The sequence below is a fragment of the Ciconia boyciana genome, chromosome 33 (assembly GCF_034638445.1).
Source record: "Ciconia boyciana chromosome 33, ASM3463844v1, whole genome shotgun sequence".
NCBI classification, from domain to species: Eukaryota; Metazoa; Chordata; class Aves; order Ciconiiformes; family Ciconiidae; genus Ciconia; species Ciconia boyciana.
Window position 1 is genome coordinate 1,072,591 of NC_132966.1, and position 25,466 is coordinate 1,098,056.

The 25,466-nt window shown below is 60.0% G+C and overlaps 2 protein-coding genes across 2 annotated transcripts in view; both read right to left on the reverse strand.

Moving 5' to 3' along the window:
* Positions 1-25,466, reverse strand: part of PPP5C (protein phosphatase 5 catalytic subunit) — a 263,787-nt gene that overhangs the window by 232,303 nt on the left and 6,018 nt on the right. The window contains exons 4-13 of the mRNA XM_072848790.1: positions 25,189-25,310; positions 25,012-25,077; positions 24,811-24,909; positions 24,558-24,663; positions 23,968-24,110; positions 22,553-22,640; positions 22,383-22,423; positions 22,098-22,276; positions 21,135-21,216; positions 19,763-19,849 (exon numbers count right to left, since the gene is read on the reverse strand). Of these exons, the coding sequence (XP_072704891.1) occupies positions 19,787-19,849; positions 21,135-21,216; positions 22,098-22,276; positions 22,383-22,423; positions 22,553-22,640; positions 23,968-24,110; positions 24,558-24,663; positions 24,811-24,909; positions 25,012-25,077; positions 25,189-25,310 (989 nt within the window). The 3' untranslated portion in view covers positions 19,763-19,786. The remainder of the gene's footprint in view (positions 1-19,762; positions 19,850-21,134; positions 21,217-22,097; positions 22,277-22,382; positions 22,424-22,552; positions 22,641-23,967; positions 24,111-24,557; positions 24,664-24,810; positions 24,910-25,011; positions 25,078-25,188; positions 25,311-25,466) is intronic.
* Positions 16,128-18,791, reverse strand: CALM3 (calmodulin 3). Its single transcript, XM_072848788.1, has 6 exons — positions 18,678-18,791; positions 18,277-18,307; positions 17,580-17,723; positions 17,389-17,495; positions 17,186-17,321; positions 16,128-16,532 (listed from the first exon to the last, which is right to left on the reverse strand). Exons 1-6 carry the CDS (start codon positions 18,678-18,680, stop codon positions 16,504-16,506), a joined length of 450 nt encoding a protein of 149 aa, XP_072704889.1. The 5' UTR covers positions 18,681-18,791; the 3' UTR covers positions 16,128-16,503.

Genomic DNA, 25,466 nt, shown 5'->3' on the forward strand with positions numbered 1-25,466 from the left:
CGCAGGCAGAGACGGCGTGTTAGTCCATTCTGTAACTGCCGTTGTGTCTTGTTCTCAGGTTGTCCATCTTATCATTAGGGGAAGAGCATCAAACCAGTATAAGCTGTGCGAGCATCATCCTTGCCTGCATGCAATAGCAGGGACATAGTGGATTTACATATTTCTCCCTTGGAAATGGAATTGGGGTTTGGTGTGTTTCCCTAGGTTGTTTTGAGGTTGAGGTTATTGGAGAATGACTCTTAACTCCTGATGTCTCTGTAATAGAAGCATGAAAATGTGGAAAGCAGCACGAGGCTGCTTCTGAAGCAATTACTCCTTCAGAAAGATTATGGAGGGGAAAAATGGGGGAATTTCCCAGAAAGAATGCTGCAAAGGACAACCTTACGTGAGCGGGGGGCGACAGCGGAGCAGTAGCCGAGGGGGGAGGGCACAGCAAAGGCCATGCTCCTTCTCACCTGCCCTCATTCCTGCTGCCTCCCCTCGCTGTTGTCTTTCGGAGCATTGGCCTCTCCTGGTGAACGTGTCTGAAGTTTGGAGGAACCTCGCTCTTCCGCAGGAGACCACGGCCAGCCCCCTCGCTCCGCGTCCTGCTGTGGGAGGACAGCAGGTGGAGGAGCACCGCTCTTCACAGCTGACAACGGCCCATCCCTCGCTCTCTGCTTCGGGACTGCCATCTCCCCCGTGAGGAGTCCGGTGCTACCAGCGCGGCTTCTGGGCTTATCAGGGTGGAGGAGGGGGGGGTGTGAAATGGCGGGCGTTGTCCCCTCTGCCCCGCTCCCGCCGCGCTCCCTCATAGACCCCAGCGCCGCCGCCGCCCCCCGCCCGCAGGCACCACGCATGCGCACTGCGGCCGCCGCGCTCCCTCACGGAGCCGCGCTGCTGCCGCCACCGCCACCACCCACCGCAAGCAGGGCGCATGCGCAATGCGGCGGGCGGGAACTTCACCGCAGTGCTCCTGTACCAGCGGTGCTGAAGGCGCTGCGCGCATGCGCGCTCAGGCCTGCGGGGCGCAGCCGTCGCGGTTGCCTGCTGCCCCCGGGTGATGGCTGTGTGGTACCGCCGGTGGGGCAGGGCTGCGCTCCGGCCTCTGTGAAGGCTTCGGGAGTGAAGGAGGGAGGATGGCATCCAGCAGTATACAACTCTAAGGGCCGCAGTCCTCAGTATGCCGGGAGCTGTAATCTTCCAGCACGGTATTTCTGGGCAGCCATGTTGGCCTGAAGGGAATGTCGGGAAGGCATTCTGCCGTCTTTGGGAACAGCCCTGCTGTGTGGCCATGTTGGTGCACAGGACGTGCCCGGAGCTGTAGTCCCGGTGCTGTTGCCTCAGTGTGTCTCTTCCACACAGGCAGTCCAAGGAACCCCCAAAAAGCCCAAAGGACCCTGGGCCAGCCCCTCTGTGCCCCCTCTCTGACAGCCTGAGAGGTGCCATGGAGCCACTGCCCAGCGTGACCACACTCCGGCACCTTCAGAGCTCTGCTCTGCCCGAGCTGGCTGGGTGTGGGCATCTGGGCTGCCTGGTTGAGGGCAAATGGGGAGGACTGGGGGCAAGTTGGGAAAGAGATGGATAAGGACTAGCTGTCTTGGAAATTCAAGATGGGGGCGACTGTCTTTTTGCCATCGGATCCCCTCAAGACTTGTTCATATTCCCATCCAGTCCCCTCAGGCCTAGAGCCCTCCTCTATCCACTGGTCCCCTCTGAACCCTCTGTTGTCCTGGGGTTGCCTCAGCCTGACCCAGCTGCCCCCTCAGAATCTCTCAGCACCCCAGTGCGCCTTTTGATGTGCTCTAGAGGCCTCAGTTTGCCCCGTGGTCCCTGCAGCACCCCTCTGTTAGCCTCCTTGCACCCTCCCTTTGAGCCTCAGGAACCCTCCCTTGGTCCTCATTATACACAAGAGCCCACCGTTGGCCTTCACTGGGGCCAGTGGAGGGCTCTCGGGCACAGTCTGATCACAGGACTCCTCCATTTGCCCTGTAGCTGTCTTAGGATCGCTCTAGTCCACGCAGGACCCCTCCTGAGGCCTTCATTGCACCCCAGACCCCTCTGCAGGACATCTAGCACCCTAAGAAACCCCACTAGACTTGGGATCTGGCCCCTTAGACTCTACAATACCACTTTAGTCTCCTCAGCACTTCTCCATAGGTGTTCGTTATGCCCCAGAGCCTTCTGTTGCTCATCTAGCCTTCTTAGGAGGCCTCTCATCGCCTAAGGACCCCTTCTGAGGCACTCATGGTGACCAAGGCACTCTGTTTGTCCTCTAGTCCCTCTGCAGTTGTCCTCTAGCCCCCTTGGCACCTCTGTACGCTGCTTGGAAACCCTCCTGAGTCCATCATGGTGCGGGGGAGTGGCGACGCAGCAACAGCAGACACTGGGGCCTCGCTGGGATGGAGACCCACGGGCTGGCCGGAGCTGGGACCACCCTTCCTGTGCCCTGTCCTCGGTGCGTGTCAGTTACACATCTGAAGGACACCATGGGTTTGGGCTTGTTCCAGCTTTATTAAAATACAGCCATTTTCCCTGAGAAGAGCTGCACCTCCGCTTGGCTTAGCAGCACCTGCGGCACAGCGCTCCCGGGGTGCATCCTGATCTTGGCTGCACTGTTGGAGAGCCCAGGATGAGGATGGTCTGAGCTGCCAGGGAACAGATCGAGGCCGTGCTGTCTTTTTCCAAGGTCCGAAGGGCTGCACCAGAAAGAAACGGAGCCGAGATGAACGGCTGTGTCTGCAGAGACCCACAGGCATCCCCTCCTTACCATGCCAGCCCCACCCGCCTCTTTCCCGGGCCAGGAGAGAGCTGCTGCGCAGGAATGCCCCACATGCCCCTGACACGCTCCCCTGCCCCTGAAGCGTTTCCCTGGGGCAGGGCAAGGCACGGCAGCACCCTGCCCAGGCTCTGTCCCCTGCCCCACCAGCCCCGGCCAGCACAGCGCTGCCCCTACTCACCGCTGCAGATCTCAGACAGCTTCTCCTTGCTTTGGTCCCTGAGGGGCCGCGCGGCAAGCCCTAGGCACAGAGCTTCGTCAGACCCCCTGCTCCCCAGCACGCTCCCCGCAGCACAGCCCCCGGCCCTGCCGGCTGGGCTGCACGCCCTCCTCGCCCTCGTCAGGGCTGAGCCCAGGGAAGAGCAGTAGCCGAGGGGGGTGGGACAGAGCAAGGCGGCCAGCAGGGCCACCTGCGTGGGCAGGGGAGGGAGAGGGAGGCCAAGGCCCCGCACGGGGCGGCCGGGGGGCTCTGGCAGCCACAGGGCTGCTCCTTGCTGCCAGTGCAGCGGCGGGGAGTGGGGCCAGGCTGCCAAAAGAGGGACCCCGGGGGCCGTGGCTCACCGATGAACCTCACGGCCGCCTCTCGCAAGGTGGCCTGAGCATCCTTCAGGTAGGGCAGGCTCCGATTCAAGTATTCTTCAGCCCTGCTCCTGTCCCGCACCAGCTGGAGAGAGCACAAGGGTATGGGCATGTCACAGAGCCTCCCCAGATGGCCAGAGCAGACCCTCCTCCCAGCACCCCGCACTGCTGAGAGCCCTCCCTCCCACTGGGTGCAGGGCGGGGAGAGGGCTGTGGAGAAGAGCCCTTGGGGGCTGTGTCCTTGAGGCCAGGGAACAAGGATGCAGCTCCAGGCTGTGGGCTGCGGGCTGGAGCAGGGCAGGTGAGGCACAGCTGCAGAGCCCACAGCCCAGGCGCGGGGGGACAGGCCTGGAGCCCAGGGCTTGGGGGCTGTGCTCACCAAGCACTCTCCAATCCTCCATGTCTGCTGTGTCTGCACCAGGTGTTTGAGCTCTTTCCACTTGAGGAGCTCTGCTGCAGCAAGGAGGGCTTCCCCGGAGGCCTGCAGAAGAGCAGAAGCTGGGAGATGGCACCACAGCCTGGGGAAGGAGACCTGGCGTGCCCCTCCTCTTGGCTTTGTTCCTGGGGTGTTCCTGGCCTTAGGACACGGGACATGCCCTGGCCCAAACATCTGGGGGTCTCTTCCCTGCATCACCGCTTTGAAATCTGTACCTCGGCCATGCTCTGGGTTTGGTCACTTATGCGAAAGAACAGCGGGAGCAGGCCCATTCACACTGTCTTCTTCATCTGTTTCTTGTTGTTCCACTCCACAGTCTTCATCAGGTCTCTGAAGAGGCTGATGAAGAGCTCTCAGCTGGCTGAACTCCTGGCAGGGAGAAGCACAGTAGGACTTCAGCAACAGTAGCTCTCTGTCCACAGTGAGCAGCAGCGTTAGCATGGCTGACATGAGGGGATTCTGCACACTGGAGTTGTGGGCCAGATCTGCAGCAGCAGCTGAATAGCCCCGAGCTCGTGAAAGGCCACTCAAGAGATTTCCTTCAGGCAGTGTCCCTCAAATTGCTCTCCCAGCCACCCCGCATTCTCCACCACGGGCTGAGGAGGAGACTGGGCTGGTCCTCAGCAATGCCTCCAGGGCATGAACCGCTGGCTCAGCCTCGGCCCCTCGCCACGGTGTCTGAGGAGAACATCTGGTCCTGCCCTGCAGCGCAGCTGGGGGAGCCCCTGGGGCTCTGAGAGCGGCTGGCAGGGAGAAGCTGGGCTGCAGAACCCAGAAGCCATCCCACAAGAGCCTGGGGGAGAAAGGAGAGGAGAAGACCCTGCTCCGAGTGCTGCTCGCAGGGCTGGGCTGAAGGGCAGCTGTCATTGCCCAGTGCCCATCTGCGGGGCTCAGGCTCCCACATCATCAAAGAGGGGCAGGAGCTTCTCCACCAGCTGCACAGCAAAGTGGCTGGCCTCCATCTTCTTCAGGTGACCCATCGCATTTCGGAAGACCACCAGGGCCTTCATCTTGATATCTTCATTGCCATCCTGCAGGACCTCCATCACGTCTGGCAGGAGGACCTGCATTTTTCTTGCTTGTCTGAAAGACAGAGTTTCCATTTTGTGAAAAGGTCTGTGCCTGGAAGCAAGAGGCTGGTGGAGCACCCAAACCTGTGCCCTTGCAGGCACCTCTGAGCTGCAGGTTGCTCTGGTGTGCAGGGAATGGAAGATGGTCTGGCTGGCGGGTGCCTGGTCCTTACCTTCAGTGAGGAATAGTTGGCCAGCAAATGGCTCAGCATCCTAATCCTCCCCACGGTTCTCTCCCGCACAGCTGCTGTCTCAGAGTGGGTGAAGTTCAGCAGCATCTGGGAAGAGAGAAGCTGCTGGTGTGCCCTGGGAGCAGACACCTGCTCCAGCAGAAGCAGCACTGCTCAGCTCCTGGGCTGGACTCGCAGAGTCCGTCAAGGCTTCCTCTGATCTCGAGCAAAGCCTGTAGTGGGCTTCCTAGAGGGGCCTGCAGGCTTGCAGGCTTGGGACAAATGCCCCGGGCCAACCCTGTGGCCAGGCAGCAAGGCAGATGCCACCCTCTGCAGCCACTGTGCTCCGGAAGAGCCTGGTGGGCAGCCCCTGGTTACCCAAGGGAGGTGGGCACCCTCCCTGCGGTATGCTGTCTCTGCATGGCACTGGGGTAGGGACCATCCACGCAAGAGTGGACACCCCCTTCCCCCCAGGGTGAGGAACAGCCCCTGTGAAGCCCACTCTTTGCACATGCCAGACCTGCAAGATATTCTGCAGCTCCTCGCTGACTCTGGAGGCAGGAAAGCTGAGCACCATCGTCTCTAGCATGGTGTCCATGGCCTTCAGGGTCTGCAAGGAAGACAAAGAGTTGTGGCAGTGTTTCCTGCTGTCCCTCTCACCCCCAGGAGACTGATCTGCACTCCCAGAGCCAAGGGAGGACTCCCGTACTGCCTCGTGGTGCCCAGGAGAGAGCCAGGGGCAGAAAATCTGCTGCGGGCAGAGCAGCCTGTGACACTGGATGTGGCCAGGCCCACGGGAAGGGGATGAAGGGATGAGGGTGGGAAAGCAAAGCTGAGACCCTGCCCTGCCTTGGATCTCTGGTCATATCGCAGCACGGGATGGCCAGGGAGCAGCCCAGAGGGACTGGGCGCTCCTGCAGCTGACCCAGCACTTACAGTGAAGTAGAGGTAAGTGTCCAGGCGCTGCATTTCCTCCTTTGGAGGAAGCAAGAAGACACTCGAGAAGCAGGCTTCTAGGAGGCTTTTCTCTTTGCCCTCCAGCACTGTCTGCACTGAGCTGCAGAGAGAGAGAGGGGCCAGTCGGACACTGGTGCTGGGAGCAGTGCCTCAAGGCCTCCTGCAGGTGGACACGGGCCTCTGGGGCAGGGGTCCCCAGGAGGGATGTGCGGGTACCTCAATTCGGCAATGGCAAGCATGGCATTCATCCGCACCGCCGTGCACAGTTGGTCGCTGGGCTCCTCTTCCAGCAGCACCTGCAGAGCACAAGCGGGATGGGACCTGGCAGCTGCCAGCACCCAGTGCCACCAGACCCTCACCCTGCCCAAGCGCTGTCCTCACAGGGTGCCAGTGCTGGGGGTCCTTGCCCCCTTCCCCAGAGCCACCGGGTGTCCCCTCACCTTGATATTCTCTGCCAGCTCGTATCTGTGGCAGAAGACATGTAGGTGCTGTGTGAAGCCATAGCGCCTGGTGGTTCTGCATAGGATGCAGATGCGTTGAAGGAACTCCATCTTCTGTCCCTCCTCCTGGCAGCCGGGGGAACAGAGAGACAAACGGGCAAACGTGAGATGGGGGACACACGGCCAGCGGGACTGGAGCACTGGGGGTGCAGTGCCGTGTGGGAGACCTGGGAGAAGCGGCTCTGCCCAGCCAGCACACCTCCAGCAGCCCGGCAGCAGAGCCCCTGTCAGCAGACGCCGGCACAGTCACGTTGGAAGTGGCTGCGGTTACCTTTTCTGGGCTGCTGACAAAGGCCTGGATGAAGTCCACGGTTTCCTGGACGTCATTTTGGTAGAGATCTAACCAGGTGGCATCTAATAAAGGAGGAGAGCAGGGAGGGCTGTAGAGAGGGTCTGGCAGCAGGAGAGAGCAGAGGAAGGAGCTCTGCCCTCCGTCCAGCCCCGTGCCTGCTCCCCTGGCGCATTCTTCCCGTGCATGTCAGGGCTGGAGGGAGCCCGGCAGATGGGCTGCGATGCTGGAGCACGGCGTGGCGGGGAAAGCCCCCAGTGCCCCGGGCTGAGGAACTTGCTTGCAGACGGGCAGGAAAAGTCCTCGTCCCACAGCATCGCTGCCTCCTGCCAGCCCAGATGCCTCTTGCTGCCCGTGCCCTGGAGCAGGACTGGGTCCCCTCTGCTCTCTCCCTCCTTGGGAGAGGCTGTGCTGGGGCCAGGTCCCAGGCCTGAGCATCCCCGGCATTCAGGCAGCATCATGCCCACCACCCATGGGACCCCCGCTGCGTGATCCTGGCGTTGAGCAGGGTGCGCTCGCTGGCCCCAGCCATGCTCAGAACAACAGGGCCCCTCACTCACCTCTCAGCAATGGATCAACCATGTCCACGTCGTCGGGCTCCGGTGGAGAGCTGCTCTCCTGAGGAGCTTCATCCTCCTCCCAGGGCACCCAGGGGTGGCTGAGGGGCCTCTCCGCCATCCTGCGGAGAGCAGAATGGGGACATGTCACTGAGATCTCACCAGGGTGCAGAAGCTTCGGTGAAACACCTCGGCGCTGCGGGGCAGCAGAGAAAGTTGTGGGCTGTGCTCGGGGTCTCCTCGCCAGCTCCTGCCGGACACCGCGGGCTGGGGGGTCACAGCTGCGCTGACCACATGCAGTGCAGACGCTTTCCCAGCGGCACTGCCGGGCTCAGCCGTGGCAGCGGTGAGTCCCTCACAGTGCAGCTGTGTCCAGCCTGGGGCAGCCCAGGTGATACCGTAAATCGGCAAAATAAGAACCCTCTAAAACTCAATTTGGAGTTTTAGAAAGCAGGCATTCTTTATTGCGGCGCCAGGCACGCAGGGGATCGCTCCACCTAATGTGCGCACCGAGTTGCGCAACTACAGAAGTTATATACAGTCAAAATATACATATTCATTAGATTTCTGGGAAATTATTATCGTATTCATACTATTTCCTACAACTCATTGTATGTAAATGTCCCTGATGCCTGCGCGTTCATGTCCATTGGTGGTCTTCCAGGGTCCTCTGGTGGTTGTTGATAGTCTTCCTCACCGTGTCCGCTGGTTGAACTCAGTTTTCGTGCATGCTCAGTTCATTTTTGGCTTGGTTACGCCATTCTTGCATATACAAAACCAACTTATTCTAGCACAATTTTCCTTTCTCCGTTCTACTCAAGGATACAGCGTCTCAGGACTTCCTTTTATCTAATCACATATAGCAAATTTTGAAACCATCTGCTCGCAAAGCGTTACAAACTTGGCTATATTGCTCCAGAAGAAGGGAACCCTATGTTCTTTGTGAACTCGGTATCGCAGGCCTCTCTTCCCATGGCTCCTGCTGCCAGCACCTCGGCACGCACGTCACGGCGAGGGTGAGGTGATCGAGCAAGCGCAGAGCCCCCGGTGTTGGTGGGGCTGTGGAGGGGCTGCCAAGGGAAGGAACCCTCACCCTCACCCTCACCTACCCCCTCACCCTTGCCGGAGCCGAGGTCCAAAACACACACCCACCACCACAGGCTCCCACATGCAAGATGCCGGGACTGAAAGCTCTTGGTGGCCCTCACCATAACTTATCAGCCTCACCACAGCCCCACCAACACCAGGGCTCTGCGCTTGGTCTACCACCTAACGCTCACCCTTACCTACCCCCTCACCGTAGATGGAACCCAGGTCCAAAACCATCAACCACCTCCGAGGGCTCCCAAACAGAAGTGGCCAAGACTGAAAGGTGTTGGTGGCCCTCACCTTTCCTTGGTGGCCCCTTCGCCGCCCCACCAACACCAGGGCTCTGCGCTTGCTCTCGCTCCAAATCCCCATCCTCACCCTAACCCAAACTCCCATCCTCACCCTGCTGCCCTCCAGAGTGTCCGAGGGCCTTGGGTGGGCTTTGCCGGAGCTTGGACGGGCTGTGTGGGGACCCTGGGACAGATGTGGGAGAATTTGGGGGCATTTAGGGATTATTTTAGGGCACTATAGCAGGGTCTGAACAAAATCTTTGGTGTCAATAAGGCAGCATTTGGGATCTCGCATCAGATTTTGGTATCTTTGGGGGCTCTTGGGCTACATTTAGTGAGGATTGGGGGCATTTTTGCATCACTTTTGACACAGGGGAAGAATTAGGTGTTCCTGGGACTTTTATGAGCTTTTTGGGTGCAAAGCTTCAAAAATACATCCTGAGATGGTCCAGGGTTTTCAAGGAAGAAAGCAACCTTATTTCCAGACATTTCTGGAGGAGACTATCAATGATGTGGTTCGGTTGTGAGAAATATCACATGCAACAGGATTTTGGACACCCAAGTGGAAGAAAAATGAGGAAAAAAAAGCCTCGTGCAACTTTCTCTGTCCTTTTATGCATCCAAACAGGGTCATTCAGTGCTTGAGCAACTCCTGCTCCTTTCCTGCGGCGTCAACACCCAGCCCTAAATTTCACCCTTTTCCACCCAAACCCACATTCGGAGGTGACCAAGCTCTGAGCCTTCATGCTTGCAATTCAGCGAATTATTAATATGCAAATGATCCCTATGCAATTAGTCTTTTTTTTTTTAATCCATTTACTTAGCAAACTTTCCAATCCAACATTATCTTATGCAAGTGACTCCCTGGGCTGGAGGGGTGGATCCAGGAGTCCAGGGGGGTCTTGAGGGCATGGAGTGGAGGAGGTGTCCAGGAGTCTTGAAGGTCCTCAGTGAATCCACACATCTTGGGGGGGAACCCAGGCATCCAGGTGTTCCGAAGGCCCCAAGAGAAACCAGCGATCAGGAGTGGGATCCAGGCATCCTGAAGGACCCTAAACCACCACTTTCTGGCCCATTCCAGGGCCAATCCCAGCAGGTCTTGGGACAGGGGATGGTGGGAATCCGACTGTGACATGATCAGGTCACAGTGGGACAAACCAGCATCATGGTACAAACCAGCATCTCGGTGAACCCGAGGCCACTTCAGGGCTCTCTCTTCCAGCTGCCGAGGAAAAGATAAACACAAAATCCTGTTTTTTCACCCTGATACCAACCTGAAGCAAGGAGACATCCAAGGTGGAGGAACGCCCTCTCAGTGACATCATCAACACTCAAATGGGCAAAAGGCTCCATGCACACAAGCTGCTGACACTGTGGATGCTCCCCACCCATGGTAACAGCTCCAGGGGCTCTTTCCTCAAAAAACATTGAAATTTTAATGCTAAAGCACCCAATCTGGAAATGCCAATGTTGATGCGGTGCTGTCCCTTTGGAGCCAGAGAGTCTGACTTTTTTTCTTCTTTTTTTCAGAAATCATTGCTGGTTGGGGGTGGGGGGCTGTGTCTAGTTATGTCAGAGAGGAAATTTTGAAGGACAAGGGGGAGCAGAGCAACGTGTCTTTGTCCTTGTCCCCCTGTGCCACCAAAGGGCACATCGGTCTTTCCGATCCGGTAAAAGCCTCCCCATTGAACATTGACTCTACAGGAGACAAAATGGTGCCGACTGACTTCTCGGTCCATCAAGGTCAAAGATATAACCCCCAAAAGTCCCAGATATAACCCAAAGAATGTTTTTGCCACCTTTTGGCCACCTCTGGTCCCAACAGCCAGGTTGGAAAGACCAAACAGATGATATGGGACGTTTTTGTGGTTTCTCCCATTCAGCGGAAACTTCTGGGGTCTTCTCCAGCTGGGGGACATTTTCCAGGCTTTGGCTTCCCCAAATCTTTTTAAAGACAAGGAAGGGAAATTCAAGACTGTAGGGCTTCTGCAAGGGCTTCCCTGGGGTCATGGAGGTACCAAGCACCATCCCGCATGGTAGCATGTCATCATTTGGAGATATTCAAAACCCAACGGGACCCAATCCTGGACAACCAGCTTCAGCTGGGCCTGTTTGAGCAATAGGGTTGGAATATAGGATCTCCAAAGGTCTCATCCCACCTCAACGGTTTTCTGAAGAATCAGCAAAATCAGAATCAGCAAAACCATAATTATGTCTTCTCTCTGTCATCTCCAGGGTGTGAAGATAGTTGGACTTGGCACTTTCTACTCACTTGAGGTCAAAGTGCCCACTGGGAAGGATCAGTGGTTCCTTGCCACCAAACCAGGGTTTCAGCTGCCCAAGAACATGGTGCACCTTCATGGGCTGACATATACTGACATGGACATACCTGGTGGGGAGATGGAAACCTCCACTTCACCCTGCCCGCATGTTTGGGAGAGGGAGGGCTTGGTGGTGGTATGAAGTGGCCAAGAGAAAAGACCATGACCGTGATCATAACCATGTCTGTCACCAAGTCCATGACCATGTCCATGACCACGCGCATGACTATATTCATGACCATGACTGGTCCGTTCTGCAACTGACTGTGGAGCAACCAGAAGCCAGGCTCTTTGTTTTGGGTGACTTTTCTTTGGGGTGACACCATCTCCTCATTGTCTTTGGTGCCCCAGAGGAACTGCTCTGCCACCAAAGCATCTGCCGCTGAGGATATCTGTCTCAGGGCTCTTTGAAGTTCTGTATGGAGGGCACACATCAACCCTCGGACGAGATGTCCCATGGGGTGACAGCTATGCAGCAACGTAGCCTGCAGGTCTAGGAGCCACTGAGACTTTCCCATCACCCACCGACCCACTGCATCACTTATGTATTTCCTCTTCTGTTTTGAGACCCAAATTTGTACAATGAATTTTACTCGATTGCATCTCAAAACCTCCACTCCTCTGTCCAAGGCAAAGGTTTGTATTGAGGAGACCCTCATTGTCCTCTTCCACTGCCTGACCATGGGTCATACCATCAACTTTGTCTTCAAAGATGTAAGCGTCCTTTCCATCAGGGGCAAAAAAGCCACGAGATTTTATGAAGACCTAATTTATTGGATGGATGCAACTGGATGCCTTTGAAATCATTCACTTCATGTAAGTGTATCTCCAACGGCTGAAGAAGGTGTCTAAAAGAGTAAGGTGTTGGCAGTACCTTCTCGATCTTGCTCACCTTCCCGAAAGCTGTGGCTTTGTGTGGGAGATGGGTTTGCTCCACCTCATCTCAATGCGTTGCTGTTGCAGAAGCCAAGGACAAAGGATTTGGTCATTTTGGAGGGAGAGCGAGCTGCGATGGAGTTCTGCCCCACCAGTGTCATGGAGCTGCCAAGGTGAGGCCACCGAAAATCTCCCTGGTAGCTCTCTCCTGGCACCTGCCTTTTGCTCCATTACGGGGAAGCGTGGGACAATTGTCCCAGTTGTTGTTGCCTTCTGACTTCCAGACTGGAGCTGAAGGTGACACTGGGCTCAGGGTCTTCCTCAGAGGGCTCCACAAGATCCAACCAAGAGCAGAAGTTGGGCGAAGAGGTTACTTGTTCCAGCAATAAAACAGGTGATGCAACAACTGACCATCCACGTGGGTTTCTCATTCATGCTCAGGGTTTGGAGCAATGGTCACGGTGCAACAGGGTACAAAAAGCTCCTGAGATGTTGCTTTCAGCTTTGGTAAATCCCTCCCAGCAAGCCTCAGTTCTTAATATAGCATAAAAATACATAAATAGAAAAAAGAAGAAAAAAAAAAAAAAAAGAGAAAAATCACACGGCAACACGGGACTGAAGAGTGCGACAAGACATGGGAAGGGCTGAGGAGCTCCTGGCCAAGATGGGTGATGCTTTTATCCACAACCAGAGCAAATCCGTGTGGTTTTCATGCTTGAATAATCCCAGAAAATATTCCAATGGGATCTGTTGGTTTTCAGGAGGGCATTGCCCTCTCTGCCTCCTTTCCCAAGATAAATTCCCAGGAAGCAAGATGGGAAATGGGAAGGAAGAAACAAGGAAGAAAGCACAGGAAGAGGGATCTCCCGCCTGGTGAGTCTTGGAAAATCGGATGCCTCTTCTTCTTCCCCAGCACAACCGGGTTTGGCAACGGACAAGGATGGCTTTCGGCACCATGTGCTTCTTCCCCAGGAATCCTCCATTTTCCATCCCTAATTTCACAAAAAGTTGTAGGTAGTAGGATTCATTTCTTTTTTTATTATTATTTTTAATTTTTTGCCTTTGCTCACACCACCGTCTATCCATAGGCAGCTCCTACCACGTCTGGGCAGCTTTTCCAGGCAAGAAGAAGAGGAACCAAGTCCTCCAGGTGGTCCTCCAACCCCATTGCCCAGCACTGAACATCCTAGCAGAGCGTTCAAGGTACACAATGTGGCTCGGTGGCACTAAGACACTAAAAAAGCGATTTTTCCATAACTCAATTCTGCAGCCCTTAAGGCGTGTCTGAATATTAAATTCCTTCTTTGGGATTTTCCTTTAAAAACTGCAAGCTACTCCTTATAATTTATTATTTAAGCTGATATTCTCACAAACTTTATAATAACACTATATTTTGACATTGCTCCTCACATTCACTTTTATCCAGAAAAGGATGAAAAGTTTCTTTTTAAGGCTACCGAGACCACGGATCAGCAAAAACGCGCTTCCATTTTACCTCGACCGGCAAAAAAATCACTTCAAAACCAGATTGCATTTGCGTGTCTCTGCAGAAAATGTGCTACAAACCACACGGTGACACCTTTGGGACCTCCCAGCGTCTTGGGTCAAAACGATGGAGAAAAAATAAATGGCTGAAGTGGAAAAGGAGAAAAAAAGGAGAGAAAAGCAAGAGCAATGGAGGGATGAGGTACTTCACTTTGTTGGAAGAAAAAAAAGAGCTGAAGGCTGAATGTCTTGAGGATATCGCACAATCGCTGGTCTTGCTTTGATCTAAAACAGTCAATTTGGGGGATTTTTGAATCAATAATTCCAGAAATGCCATTTGAGTATGACCCACAAAACGTCAAGTTTCTGATCCCGGTGCACATGGTAAGGACTTTCCTTTTTTTCCAGGAAAACCCCAATTTCCCCCCTTCCTGGGTCAAGGAAATTTTTCATTTAGTCATTGAAATGTTGCAATGAATCATTTTCAAAATTTTTTGGTTTTTCCACTGTCTGCCTAACCTGATGTCTCTCCTTTTGTAGGAGTTTGTGGGAAAGGTGACTCCCAACCCTTCTTCCCTTGTGGGGAAGAGGGAATTTGGCCGATTTCAAAGGGCCATAAAGAAGAAGAAACGGGGAAAAGATGTGAAAAAAAAAAAAAAACTTCTGTGGAGGAAGAGAAAGCAATGTCCTCGCCAAGGGTATTCCCAAAAGAGTAAGGTTGGCCTGGCCTGGTTGCATTGAGGGTTGAACCTTCAGTGGTTGAACCTTGGGACAGGGTTGAACCTTGGGAGAGGGCTGAACCTTCAGGGGTTGAACTTTCAGTGGTTGAACCTTGGGACAGGGTTGAACTTTGGGAGAGGGTTGAACCTTCCGTGGTTGAACCCTGGGAGAGGGCTGAACCTTCCATGGTTGAACCCTGGGAGAGGGCTGAACCTTCCGTGGTTGAACCTTGGGACAGGGTTGAACCTTGGGAGAGGGCTGAACCTTCAGTGGTTGAACCTTGGGACAGGGTTGAACCTTGGGAGAGGGCTGAACCTTCAGTGGTTGAACCTTCAGTGGTTGAACCTTGGGACAGGGTTGAACCTTGGGAGAGGGTTGAACCTTCAGGGGTTGAACCTTCAGGGGTTGAACCCTGGGAGAGGTCTGACGGCCAGAGAAGGCCACTGAAGCCACCAAGAGGATCATTCCCTCCTGGGTCCCAGGACTGATCCCAGGCTGACCAGCGGTTTCCTGCATGGGGGGGGGGGGGCAGGGGGCGGGACAATGTCACACCCCGCCAGAGAAGGGAGCAGATCCCAGAACGCGCATCCTCAACGCAGCCAGCCCGATTTCACCGCTTTTCTCCCCAAAGTGCAGCCTGTTTCCGTTCCACCCCGTAGCACCACGGCCACGTCTCAGCTCCAGGCAAGGCGGGAGCGGGACCACCCTCAGCCACGCCGCAGCGGTTGGGAACCTCCTCCGCTGAATTAAATGATGGGTTTGGTTGTGACGAGGGGGGGTATTTTTTTTGGGGGGGGTTAAGGTCAAAAGGACAAGATGCCCCCAGATACATGGGTCCTCCACAGCCCCACCCTCGGACATCTTGGTCCTCCAGATGTCAGGTGGAACCCCAAAGGACCAGAAGAGGATCCAGGCGTCGGGGCGGTGGATTCGTAGAGGACGCCGGTGTTCGGGTGGGATCAGTAGAGGAGCACCCATGGGTGGGGTTGTCTTCCACCCCCAACTGGCTTTGGGGGGACCCTGGGACACACAGCCCCGACACACACGTCCCCAACGCCCCACACGCACCCCAACAGCCCATCCCCAAACGTCAGGCGGACACAGCCAGTGCAGCCCAGCTACACCCCAACTGCAGTCCAGCTACACCTCTGCACCCCAACTACACCCCAGCTGCTCCCCTAAATCCCAGCTGCACACCCACAGCCCTACTACACCCCAACTACACCTCAACTATCCCCCAACTGCACCCCAAACACACCCCTGTCCCCCAACAACACCCCAACAACACCCATACGCCCCAACTGCACCCTAAGTACACCCAACTGCACCCCAAACACACCCCTGTCCACCAACTACACCTCAACTATGCCTCAACTACACCCATACACTCCCACTACACCCCAACTACACCCCAAACACACCCCATCTCCCAACTACACCCCAAGTACCCCCAACTACCCCCAAACACACCCATCCCCCAACTACACCCCAACTACACCCCAAACACACCCCTGTCCACCAACTACACCTCAACTACACCCATACACCCCAGCTACACCCCAACTACACCCCTGTCACCCAGCTACACCCCAACTACACCCCAACATGAACGAACACCCCCAAAACCTGCACGACCACGCACCGCTGCGCTGCCCCGGCACCCCCAAACCCACCCTCACCCCCCATGCAGGGGGTGCCACCGGCGTCAGGGCCCTCATTAGGGCCCCTCGTTACAGCGCCTCGTTAAGGCCACGGGAACTGCAAAACCAGCGGTTTATTTCACAGCTTCGGCCGCCCGCAACAGCGCCCAGACGGGGGAGGAGGGGGACGCCCAGACCCCCCACTTCCAACCCCCCAAAATACCCCAAAAAACAGGGCCTGGTCCCGCCCCCCCCAATCCCCCCAAAATGCCCCAAAACCAGGGCCTGGTCCCACTTCCCCCCCAAGGCCCAAAATCCTCCCAGAAGACCCCAAAAACCAGAGTTTGGTGTGCCCCCCCAAAAGGGCCCCAAATCCCCCCCAAATGCCCCAAAACCAGGGCCTGGTCCCAGTGCCCCACACCCGGGGATCCCCAACCCTCCTGAGACCCCAAATCCCCCTGAAACGCCCCCAAAATGTTCTCCTGGGGCACAGAGGGTCCTGCTGTGCCCTGGGGAGGGGGACCCCGGATCTGCTCCGGACCCCCCCAAACCCCCTATGGGGAAATGGGGTCCCCCCATGCCCACCCCCAAAGCCCCTATGGAGGATTTGGGGTCTCTCTGTGCTGGGGGGGTTCCCTCACCCCCCCGAGCCCCCATGGGTGCCCCCGAATGGTGGGTTTGGGGTGCAGGGGGGGACCCGAGGACCTCTTGGTGGCAGGGACAGGCGGTGGCAGCGGGGGGCGGGTCCCGGTGGCCTCGTGTCCCCTCACTTCGCCGTCATCATCTGCACAAACTCTGCCAGGAGAGAGGGAGGGTCAGTGGGGACGGGGACACGGCAGGGACACGGTGGGGACAGGGACGTGGTGGGGATGAGGACACGATGGGGACACAGCAGGGATGGAGACATGGCACGGACAGGAACACGGCAAGAACAGGGGACGCATTGGTGACAGAGACACAGCAGGGACAGGAATGGGGACAGGGGACACCGCAGAGCCCGTGGGGACGGGGGACGCAGCAGGGACAGGGGACACTGTGGGGTCCCAAGCTGGCAGGGACAGGGGACACGGTGGGGTCCCCAGAAAGAGGGGACACAGTGGGGTCTGGCCGCTTGGAGATGGGGGAACGTGGTGGGATCCCATGTCTGTGGTGACAGGAAACATGGATGCTGTCCCCATCCCCATTCCTGTCCCTGCCGTGTCCCTGTCCCCAACACAGGGCTCTTCTCAGGGGTGACAGGGGACACAGCGGTGTCCCAGGCCGGTGGTGACAAGGGACACGGCGGTATCCCAGGCCAACGGTGACGGGGAACGCGGTGTGGCACCGGGGGATGAGGAGCCCCGCGGGTGGGTGCCAGCGGGGTCCCACTGGGCGCCAGCAGGGACTTGTGGGTGACAGAGGAGACACTGGGTGACAGCGGGGACCCCCGGGGTGACAGCGGCGCTCACCCTCGTAGTTGACCTGTCCGTCACCGTCGATGTCGGCCTCTCGGATCATCTCGTCCACCTCCTCGTCCGTCAGCTTCTCCCCCAGGTTGGTCATCACGTGCCGCAGCTCCGCCGCGCTGATGTACCCGTTCCCGTCCTGGGGTTGGGGACACGGCGGTGACACCGCTGCCTCGCCCATCCCCCCGTCCCCGTCCCCGACCCACCTTGTCAAAGACGCGGAAAGCCTCGCGGATCTCTTCCTCGCTATCCGTGTCCTTCATCTTCCTCGCCATCATGGTGAGGAACTCGGGGAAGTCGATGGTGCCGTTGCCTGGGGCGAGGGAGAGACAGTGAGCAGGGGGACGAGGGGACGCGAGGGGACACGAGGGGACGCGCGGGGACAGGCGGGGCTCACCGTCGGCGTCCACCTCGTTGATCATGTCCTGCAGCTCGGCCTCGGTGGGGTTCTGGCCCAGCGAGCGCATGACGGTGCCCAGCTCCTTGGTGGTGATGGTGCCGTCCCCGTCCTTGTCGAAGAGCGAGAACGCCTCCTTGAACTCTGGGGACCGTCACCGCGGGGACGGGGTCACGCGCTGTCACCAGCGGGGGCCGGGGACAGCCGGGGGCGGGGGGGGGGGGGGTGGCCGCGGGTGGTGGCTCCAGCCGCGCACTCGTGTCACCCTGACAGCCGGTGGCCCCTCTGCGTGCGCTGGTGCCACGCCCTCGACACCCCAGTGTCCCCTCCTGGGTGTCATGGTGTCACCCCGACACCCCAGTGTCCCCTCCTGGGTGTCCCAGTGTCACCACAACAACCCAATGTCCCCTCCTGGGTGTCCCAGTGTCACCCCAACAATCCAGTGTCCCCTCCTGGGTGTCCCACTGTCACCCCAGCACCCCAGTGTCCCCTCCTGGGTGTCCCAGCATCACCACAACACCCCAATGTCCCCTCCTGGGTGTCCCACTGTCACCCCAACCCCCCAGTGTCACCCCCCACCCTGCTGTGTCCCCCTACCCCACTGACCACCCCCCCAGTGTCCTCCCCTCCCCAGTGCCCCCCAAGTGTTGTGTCCCCCAGGGCCCCCTTCCCCGTTGTCACCCCCGCGTCCCCCCACCTGCGATCTGCTCCTCGGTGAGCTGGTCAGCCTGGGGAGGGGACACACGGGTGAGGGAGCACCCATGGGACCCCCAGCACCCAACACCCGCTGGCACCCACAGCCCCCCAACACCGCGACACCCCCAGCACCCACAGCCCCCAACACCCCCACGGTCCCCCAACACCCCTCAGCACCCACAGCCCCCGACACCCCCCAGCACCCACAGGCCCCCGCCGAACCACCGGTGACCCGTTGTCATGGCAACCCAGTGACACCTCCCCAGCAGCCCCTTGGTCGCCATAGCAACCCCGGTGCCGCCCCCCCCCCAGCAGCCCCTTGGTCGCCATAGCAACCCCGGTGCGCCCCCCCGCCCCATAGCGCCCCCCGTCGCCATGGCGACGCCGGTGCCGCCCCCTGACCATGGCGCTCCGGTGGCGGCGGGAGGCTCCTGCGGCCGCGGCACCGCGGATCCCTCCGCTGGCCCCGCCTCTCTCGCAGGCCCTGCCTCCGTCAGGGCCCGCCCCTGGCGGAAGGATCCCACTCGCTCGCTGTGCGCCGCCGCCTCATTGGCTGGGGAGGGCGCGGCGGGCTGAGAGCGCCGCCCTGATTGGTTGCCGCTGAGCCGCAATGCGCCAAGGCGGCCGCGGGCGGAGGAAGACCCGGAAGAGGGCAAGGCCCTCTGCGTCACGTGAAACGGAGAGCTCCTCCCCCTGGCGCTAGCCCCGCCCACTCTGCTGGGGGCGTGGCAAGGTCGCCATGGCAACAGGCAGCTCTCCCCGCCCTCCCGCCAATGGTGGAGCGCCACTCCCGTCGCTATGGCAACAGCCAGCGGGTCACCGTGGCAACAGGGGCGTGGCAACGGGCACCAGCCGGCAAGGGGGCCTGGATCCCCATGGCAACGGGCAAGCTGGTTGCCATGGAAACAGGGCCCTCCCCCCCACCCCGCCCCAGCATTTGGGCTCTGTGGCGAGGGGGGGGGAACTTCTCCTCCCCTCCCCCTCGCCCCGCCCCCTCGCCCCGCCACGCCCGCGGACGCCTGGGGCCCCGCCCAGTTTACAATAATTACTTTATTTTAACATCATTAATTACAGACGGTAAAATCGCCCGGCGGGAGGTGGGGGGGGAAGGGGGAGAGAGGGGTCTCCATGGGGTGGGTCGGGGGAGGGGCAAATCCTGAGCAAACCCCTCCCCTCCCCAAACCCTCCCCCCCCCCCAAACCCTCCCCCCCCCCCACCTCCATGCACCTATTGCTTGTTGGGGAGGGGTAACAAGGGCAGGCCCCACCCCCACCCCCCGGGGGGGAGGGTAATGCCAGCAAGAGGGACCCCCCACCCCCACCCCAGCCCCCCCCTCCTCCTACACCCCCCAGGGTGCTGCCCCAGCTCCTGCCCTAACTGGGCAAACTGGGAGCACTGGGGGGGGAGGGAATAAATACAATCTTCTAATATATTAAAAACCCCTGGGGGTGCTGGGGGAGGGGGGCACCCTGGGGGGGAGCACCCATGGGGGGGTAGCACCCATGGGGGGGTCACATCATGCCCAGCTGCAGCAGGGTGTTGGCGTACATCATGGGCTTGACGTTGGGGTGAGGCTGTGGGAGAAAGGGGAGGCTGTGAGGGGGGGGCAAATCTGCCCCCCCCAAAAAAAAATCCCATGGGTGGTACCTCCTGTAGTTACCCCTCCCAACTGGCCCCATAGCCCCCAAATAGTCCCTAGGAAACCCCCAATAGCCCCCCAGCCCCCGAAATAGCCCCTACGACCCCCCCCAATAGCCCCCAGCCCCTGAGCCCCCAAATAGGCCCTATGAACCCCCAAGACCCACAAATAGCCCCATGGAAACCCCCCAATAGCCCCCCAGCCCCCCAAATAGTCCCTACGAGCCCCCCAAATAGCCCCCAGCCCCTGAGCCCCCAAATAGCCCCTAGGAACCCTGCCAATAGCCCCCCAGCCCCCCAACTAGCCCCTACAGCCCCCAAATAGCCCCCCTGCCCCCCAAATAGTCCCTATGAACCCCCCAATAGCCCCCCAGCCCCACAAATAGTCCCAACCCCCACAATAGCCCCCAAATAGCTCCCTGCAACCCCCAAGCCCCAGAGCCCCCACTAGGCCCCTGAGCCCCCAAATAGCCCCTATGAACCCCCCAATAGCCCCCCAGCCCCTTGAATAGCCCCTATGAACCCAATAGCCCCCACCCCCGAACCCCCAAATAGCCCCTACGAACCCCCAATAGCCCCCCAAGCCCCTCAAATAGCCCCTGTGAACCCCCCAAGCCCCTGAGCCCCCAAATAGCTCCCTGTGAACCCCCCCTGCCCCCAAGCCCCCAAATAGCTCCTGTGAACCCCCCCAAGCCCCCAAATAGCTCCCTGTGAACCCCCCATAACCCCCCATCCCCAGAGCCCCCAAATAGCCCCTGGGGACCCCTTGTCCCCTGGGGGGGACGACTGGAAAGTCAGGGGGCTGAGGGAGGGTTTTGGGGAGTCCCACAAGTGGGGGGGCCTGGGAAAGGTTTTGGGGATCCCCAGAGAGGGTTTGGGGGTCCCCAGGATTGAGGGGGTCCCTGGGAGGTTCAGGGAACCTGTAGAAGTTTTTTTTTTGGGGGGGCTCCAGGGTGGGTTTTGGGGTCTCCAAGGAGAGTTTGGGGCTCCCAGGGTTGAGGGGGTCCAAGATTTGGGGGGCGATATCACCAAAGAGGGTTTGCGGGTCACAGATTTGGGGGTGTCCCTAGGGAGGATTTCCGGCATCTCCGGGGACAGCTTTCAGGGATCACAGGTTCAGGGGGTCCCCAGGGAGGGTTTTTGGGGGGGGGAGTCCCCAAAGAGGGGGTGGGGGGGTCCCCAGGTTCAGGGGGAGGGGGTGTCCCCCCTCCCCAGACTCACCACTGCTGTGAACTGGTGGAAGTCGGGGCGCAGGTCGCTGCCTCGCAGGTGGATGTAGGAGCCCTTATTGCCCATCTGGTCGCTGGGGGGGACGGGACAGGGACACTTGGGGACACCAAAGCACGACCCCCCCCCATGGGGACACTGAGGCTTGGGGACCCCCAAGGACAGGGACGCTTGGGGACATGGAGGCGCAGAACCTGGTATAAGGACACCAAAGCGCAGGGACAACCCCTGGGGACACCGAGGTACAGCCCCGTGTGGGGACACGGAGGCTTGGGGACGCTTGGGGGACACCGAGGTATGGCTCAGGGACACCAAGGTTTGGGGGGGAGGGGAAGAGGTGCTTGGGGACACCCCACACAGGGATGTTGACACATGGGGACATCGCAGGGGTGGGAACAGGGGATGCTTTGGGACACCGAGGCACAGGGGACAACCAGGGACCCGGCTGAGGGGACAAGGAGACTCAGGGGCCACCCGAGGACCCGGCTGAGGGGACAAGGGGACTCAGGGGCCACCCAGGGACCCGGCTGAGGGGATAAGGGGACTCAGGGGCCACCCAGGGACCCGGCTGAGGGGACAAGGGGACTCAGGGGCCACCCGGGGACCCGGCTGAGGGGACAAGGGGACTCAGGGGCCACCCGAGGACCCGGCTGAGGGGACAAGGGGACTCAGGGGCCACCCGAGGACCCGGCTGAGGGGACAAGGGGACTCAGGGGCCACCCGAGGACCCGGCTGAGGGGACAAGGGGACTCAGGGGCCACCCGAGGACCCGGCTGAGGGGACAAGGGGACTCAGGGGCCACCCAGGGACCCGGCTGAGGGGACAAGGGGACTCAGGGGCCACCCAGGGACCCGGCTGAGGGGACACCGAGGGTGCACGTGAGCCAGGGAGCAGGCGCAACGGGGTCACTCCTCCCCGGTGGCATCCCCCTGTCCCCAGGCGCTCGGTGGCACTCACCAGTAGTTGGGGGCGGAGAAGACGGTGACACATTTGCCGTCGTGGGCCACCTCGTAGCCTTCGGGCTTCACCTCGTGGCTGCGGATGATGTAGTCAAGGCGGTTGCGCTCCAGGAAGCTCTTGGTGACATCGGGTCCGAACTGGCAGCTGACCCCGCGCTTGCTGACGGAGCGGCCGTTCTGCGGGAAGGCCAGCGTCACCGGGACCGCGGGGACACGGCGGTGGCCGTCCCCAAGGTGGGGGGGGTGAGGTGTTTTGGGGACCCACCACTGGGGTTCAGCTCACCTGGGGCTGCGGGTCGGACCAGAGCAGGTCACACATGGGACCTGTTGGGGAAGCAAAGGGGGGGTCAGGGTCCCCCGGTCACCCCGGGGTGGGGACATCTCGGCCCCTTGGAGGTGGCAGGGACACCACATGGGGGGGACACGGGGCATTTCTTGGGGTCCATGTCCCACCTGAGTCTGGGGGCTGCCGGTTCCTCTCGATTTTCCGGATGTCATCGAGGGTGACGCCGTCCTCGCTGAAGAGACCCCCGTGCATGATCTGGGACAGAAGCCACGTTGGTACGGGGACAATGGGGACAGCAGGGACCACCCCTCATCCTAACCCTGGTGGGGACCAACCCCAGGGGTGAGGAGGGAAGAGAGCCCAAGCCCCTGGGGACGGCAGGGACCCCCCACAAGCCCCCGGGGACATCGATGGCGGGGTGCCCCCCAAACCCCACCAGGGATGGGGACCACCCTGACTCCACGGAGATGGCGGGGACCCCCCACCCAAACCCCACCAGGATGGGGATCACCCTGACTCCATGGCGATTGTGGGGACCCCCCCACCCAAACCCCACCAGGGATGGGGATCACCCCAACTCCACGGAGATGGCAGGGGGACCCCACCCAAACCCCACCAGGGATGGGGATCACCCCAACTCCATGGAGATGGCGGGGACCCCCACCCAAACCCCACCAGGGATGGGGATCACCCCAACTCCATGGAGATGGAGATGGTGGGGACCCCCCACCCAAACCCCACCAGGGATGGGGATCACCCCAACTCCATGGAGATGGAGATGGTGGGGACCCCCCACCCAAACCCCACCAGGGATGGGGACCACCCTGACTCCACGGAGATGGCAGGGACCCCCCACCCAAACCCCACCAGGGATGGGGACCACCCCAACTCCACAGAGATGGCGGGGGGACCCCACCCAAACCCCACCAGGGATGGGGATCACCCTGACTCCACGGAGATGGCAGGGGGACCCCACCCAAACCCCACCAGGGATGGGGATCACCCTGACTCCATGGAGATGGAGATGGTGGGGACCCCCCACCCAAACCCCACCAGGCAGGGGGATCACCCCAGCTCCACGGAGATGGTGGGGACCCCCCACCCAAACCCCACCAGGGATGGGGATCACCCCAACTCCATGGAGATGGCGGGGACCCCCCACCCAAACCCCACCAGGGATGGGGATCACCCCAACTCCATGGAGACGGAGATGGCGGGGGGACCCCACCCAAACCCCACCAGGGATGGGGACCACCCTGACTCCATGGCGATGGTGGGGACCCCCCACCCAAACCCCACGAGGGATGGGGACCACCCCAACTCCACGGAGATGGCGGGGACCCCCCACCCAAACCCCACCAGGATGGGGATCACCCCAACTCCACGGAGATGGCGGGGACCCCCCACCCAAACCCCACCAGGGATGGGGATCACCCCAACTCCACGGAGATGGGGATGTTGGGGACCCCCCACCCAACAGGGAGCTCACAGGCAAAGCCCTGGGGACATCCAGGGTCCGGGGCTGGGGACATCCCAGGGGCTGGCCTTGGGGACAGGGGGGACAGAGGCGGTGTCCCCTCACCAGCACTTTGCCGTTGATGCACTGGGCCAGCGGCAGCCACTCGAAGACCTCGCTGAAGAGGGCGAACATCTGCGCCGTGTACTTGGCCTTCACCTCCCCCTCGAAACCGTAGATCTGGTTCATGTTGTCCGTCTCGTGGTTTCCTGCGGGGACGCGGTGGCATTGCCAGGCCCGGGGACACGGGGTAGGGGACAAAGCCCCACGGCTCGGTCCTGAGGACGTGAGATGGGCAGGGAACGAGGCCCCAGGACGGGGGACAAGGCACAAGGTCCCCAAGTGACGTGGCCCCACAGCTCAGCCCCGGGACCAGAGACAGGGGACGTGGCCCCGCAGCTGGGGACATGGCGTCGTGACCCAGGACAGGGCCCCGCAACCCAGCAGGGGACAGGGGACACAGGACGTGGCCCCACAACCAGGGAGAGGGGACCCAGCCCCACGACCCGGGACGGATGATGTGGCCTCACGTGGTCCTACGTCTGGGGACAGGGGACATGGGTGTGGGATGAGGCCCCACAACTGGGGACAGGGGACGTGGCCCCACAAGGCAGGATGGGGGGACGAGGACTCGTCACCCGCGGCGGCCGCGTTACCTCGGAGGAGGTGGAAGTGATCGGGGTAGAGGAGCTTGAAGCCGAAGAGCGTGAGGATGACCTCGACCGAGAAGGACCCACGGTCCACGAAGTCCCCGTTGAATATCTACAGCCGGTTCAGGAAAACAACTCCCCGGGTCCCCGTCCCCTCGTGCCACCCGTCCCCACACGTGTCCCCACCACGGGGGTGGGATTGATCCCGGTGAGACCCCAGGGTGGGGGTGGCTCAACCCCGCTCCCTCCTGGGGGATACGTAAGGGTTCGACTCGGAGGGCAGCCCGTTGAGTTCGAAGATGTTCAGCAGGTCGTAGTATTGCCCGTGGGTGTCCCCGCACACCGTCACCTTCTCCGTCTGCGTTTGGGATGAGCCAGGGTGGAATGTCACCGTTTGGGGACTTCACCCCCCCCCTACACACGCACCCAGCGGCACCGGCACCCGGTGAGGGGCACCCACCTCTTTCAACGTCGTTTCTACTAACGTGGGGAGCTTGGCCAGCACCTCCTTCACCTGCACCAGGATCTGCCGGGACAACGGGTCAGCAGAGGTGACAAAGAGGGGGACGTGTGGCACTCGGGGACACAGGGCAGAGCCCGGCAGGGGACCGGGGGGAGTTTGGGGGAACTGGGGTACCTGGTAGGCACATTTTCTGTGGAGTTTCTTCTGCTCCTTATACCACTGCATCAGCTCCTTCATGAAAGCCAACGTCACCTTGCCACCATCCAGCTTGGGGCCGCTGTACTCGTCCTCGATGGCTGCAAAACAACCCCCCCCCCACCCCCGGTGACCGATGACACGAGGGGACGGTGGGGACGAGTCCTCAAAAGGCCATCATGCCCCTGCTGTCCTTCCCCGCAAGCTCGCGGCCCCTGATGAACCCCGGTAGCCTTCTGGGGATGCTGAGCCTCGGC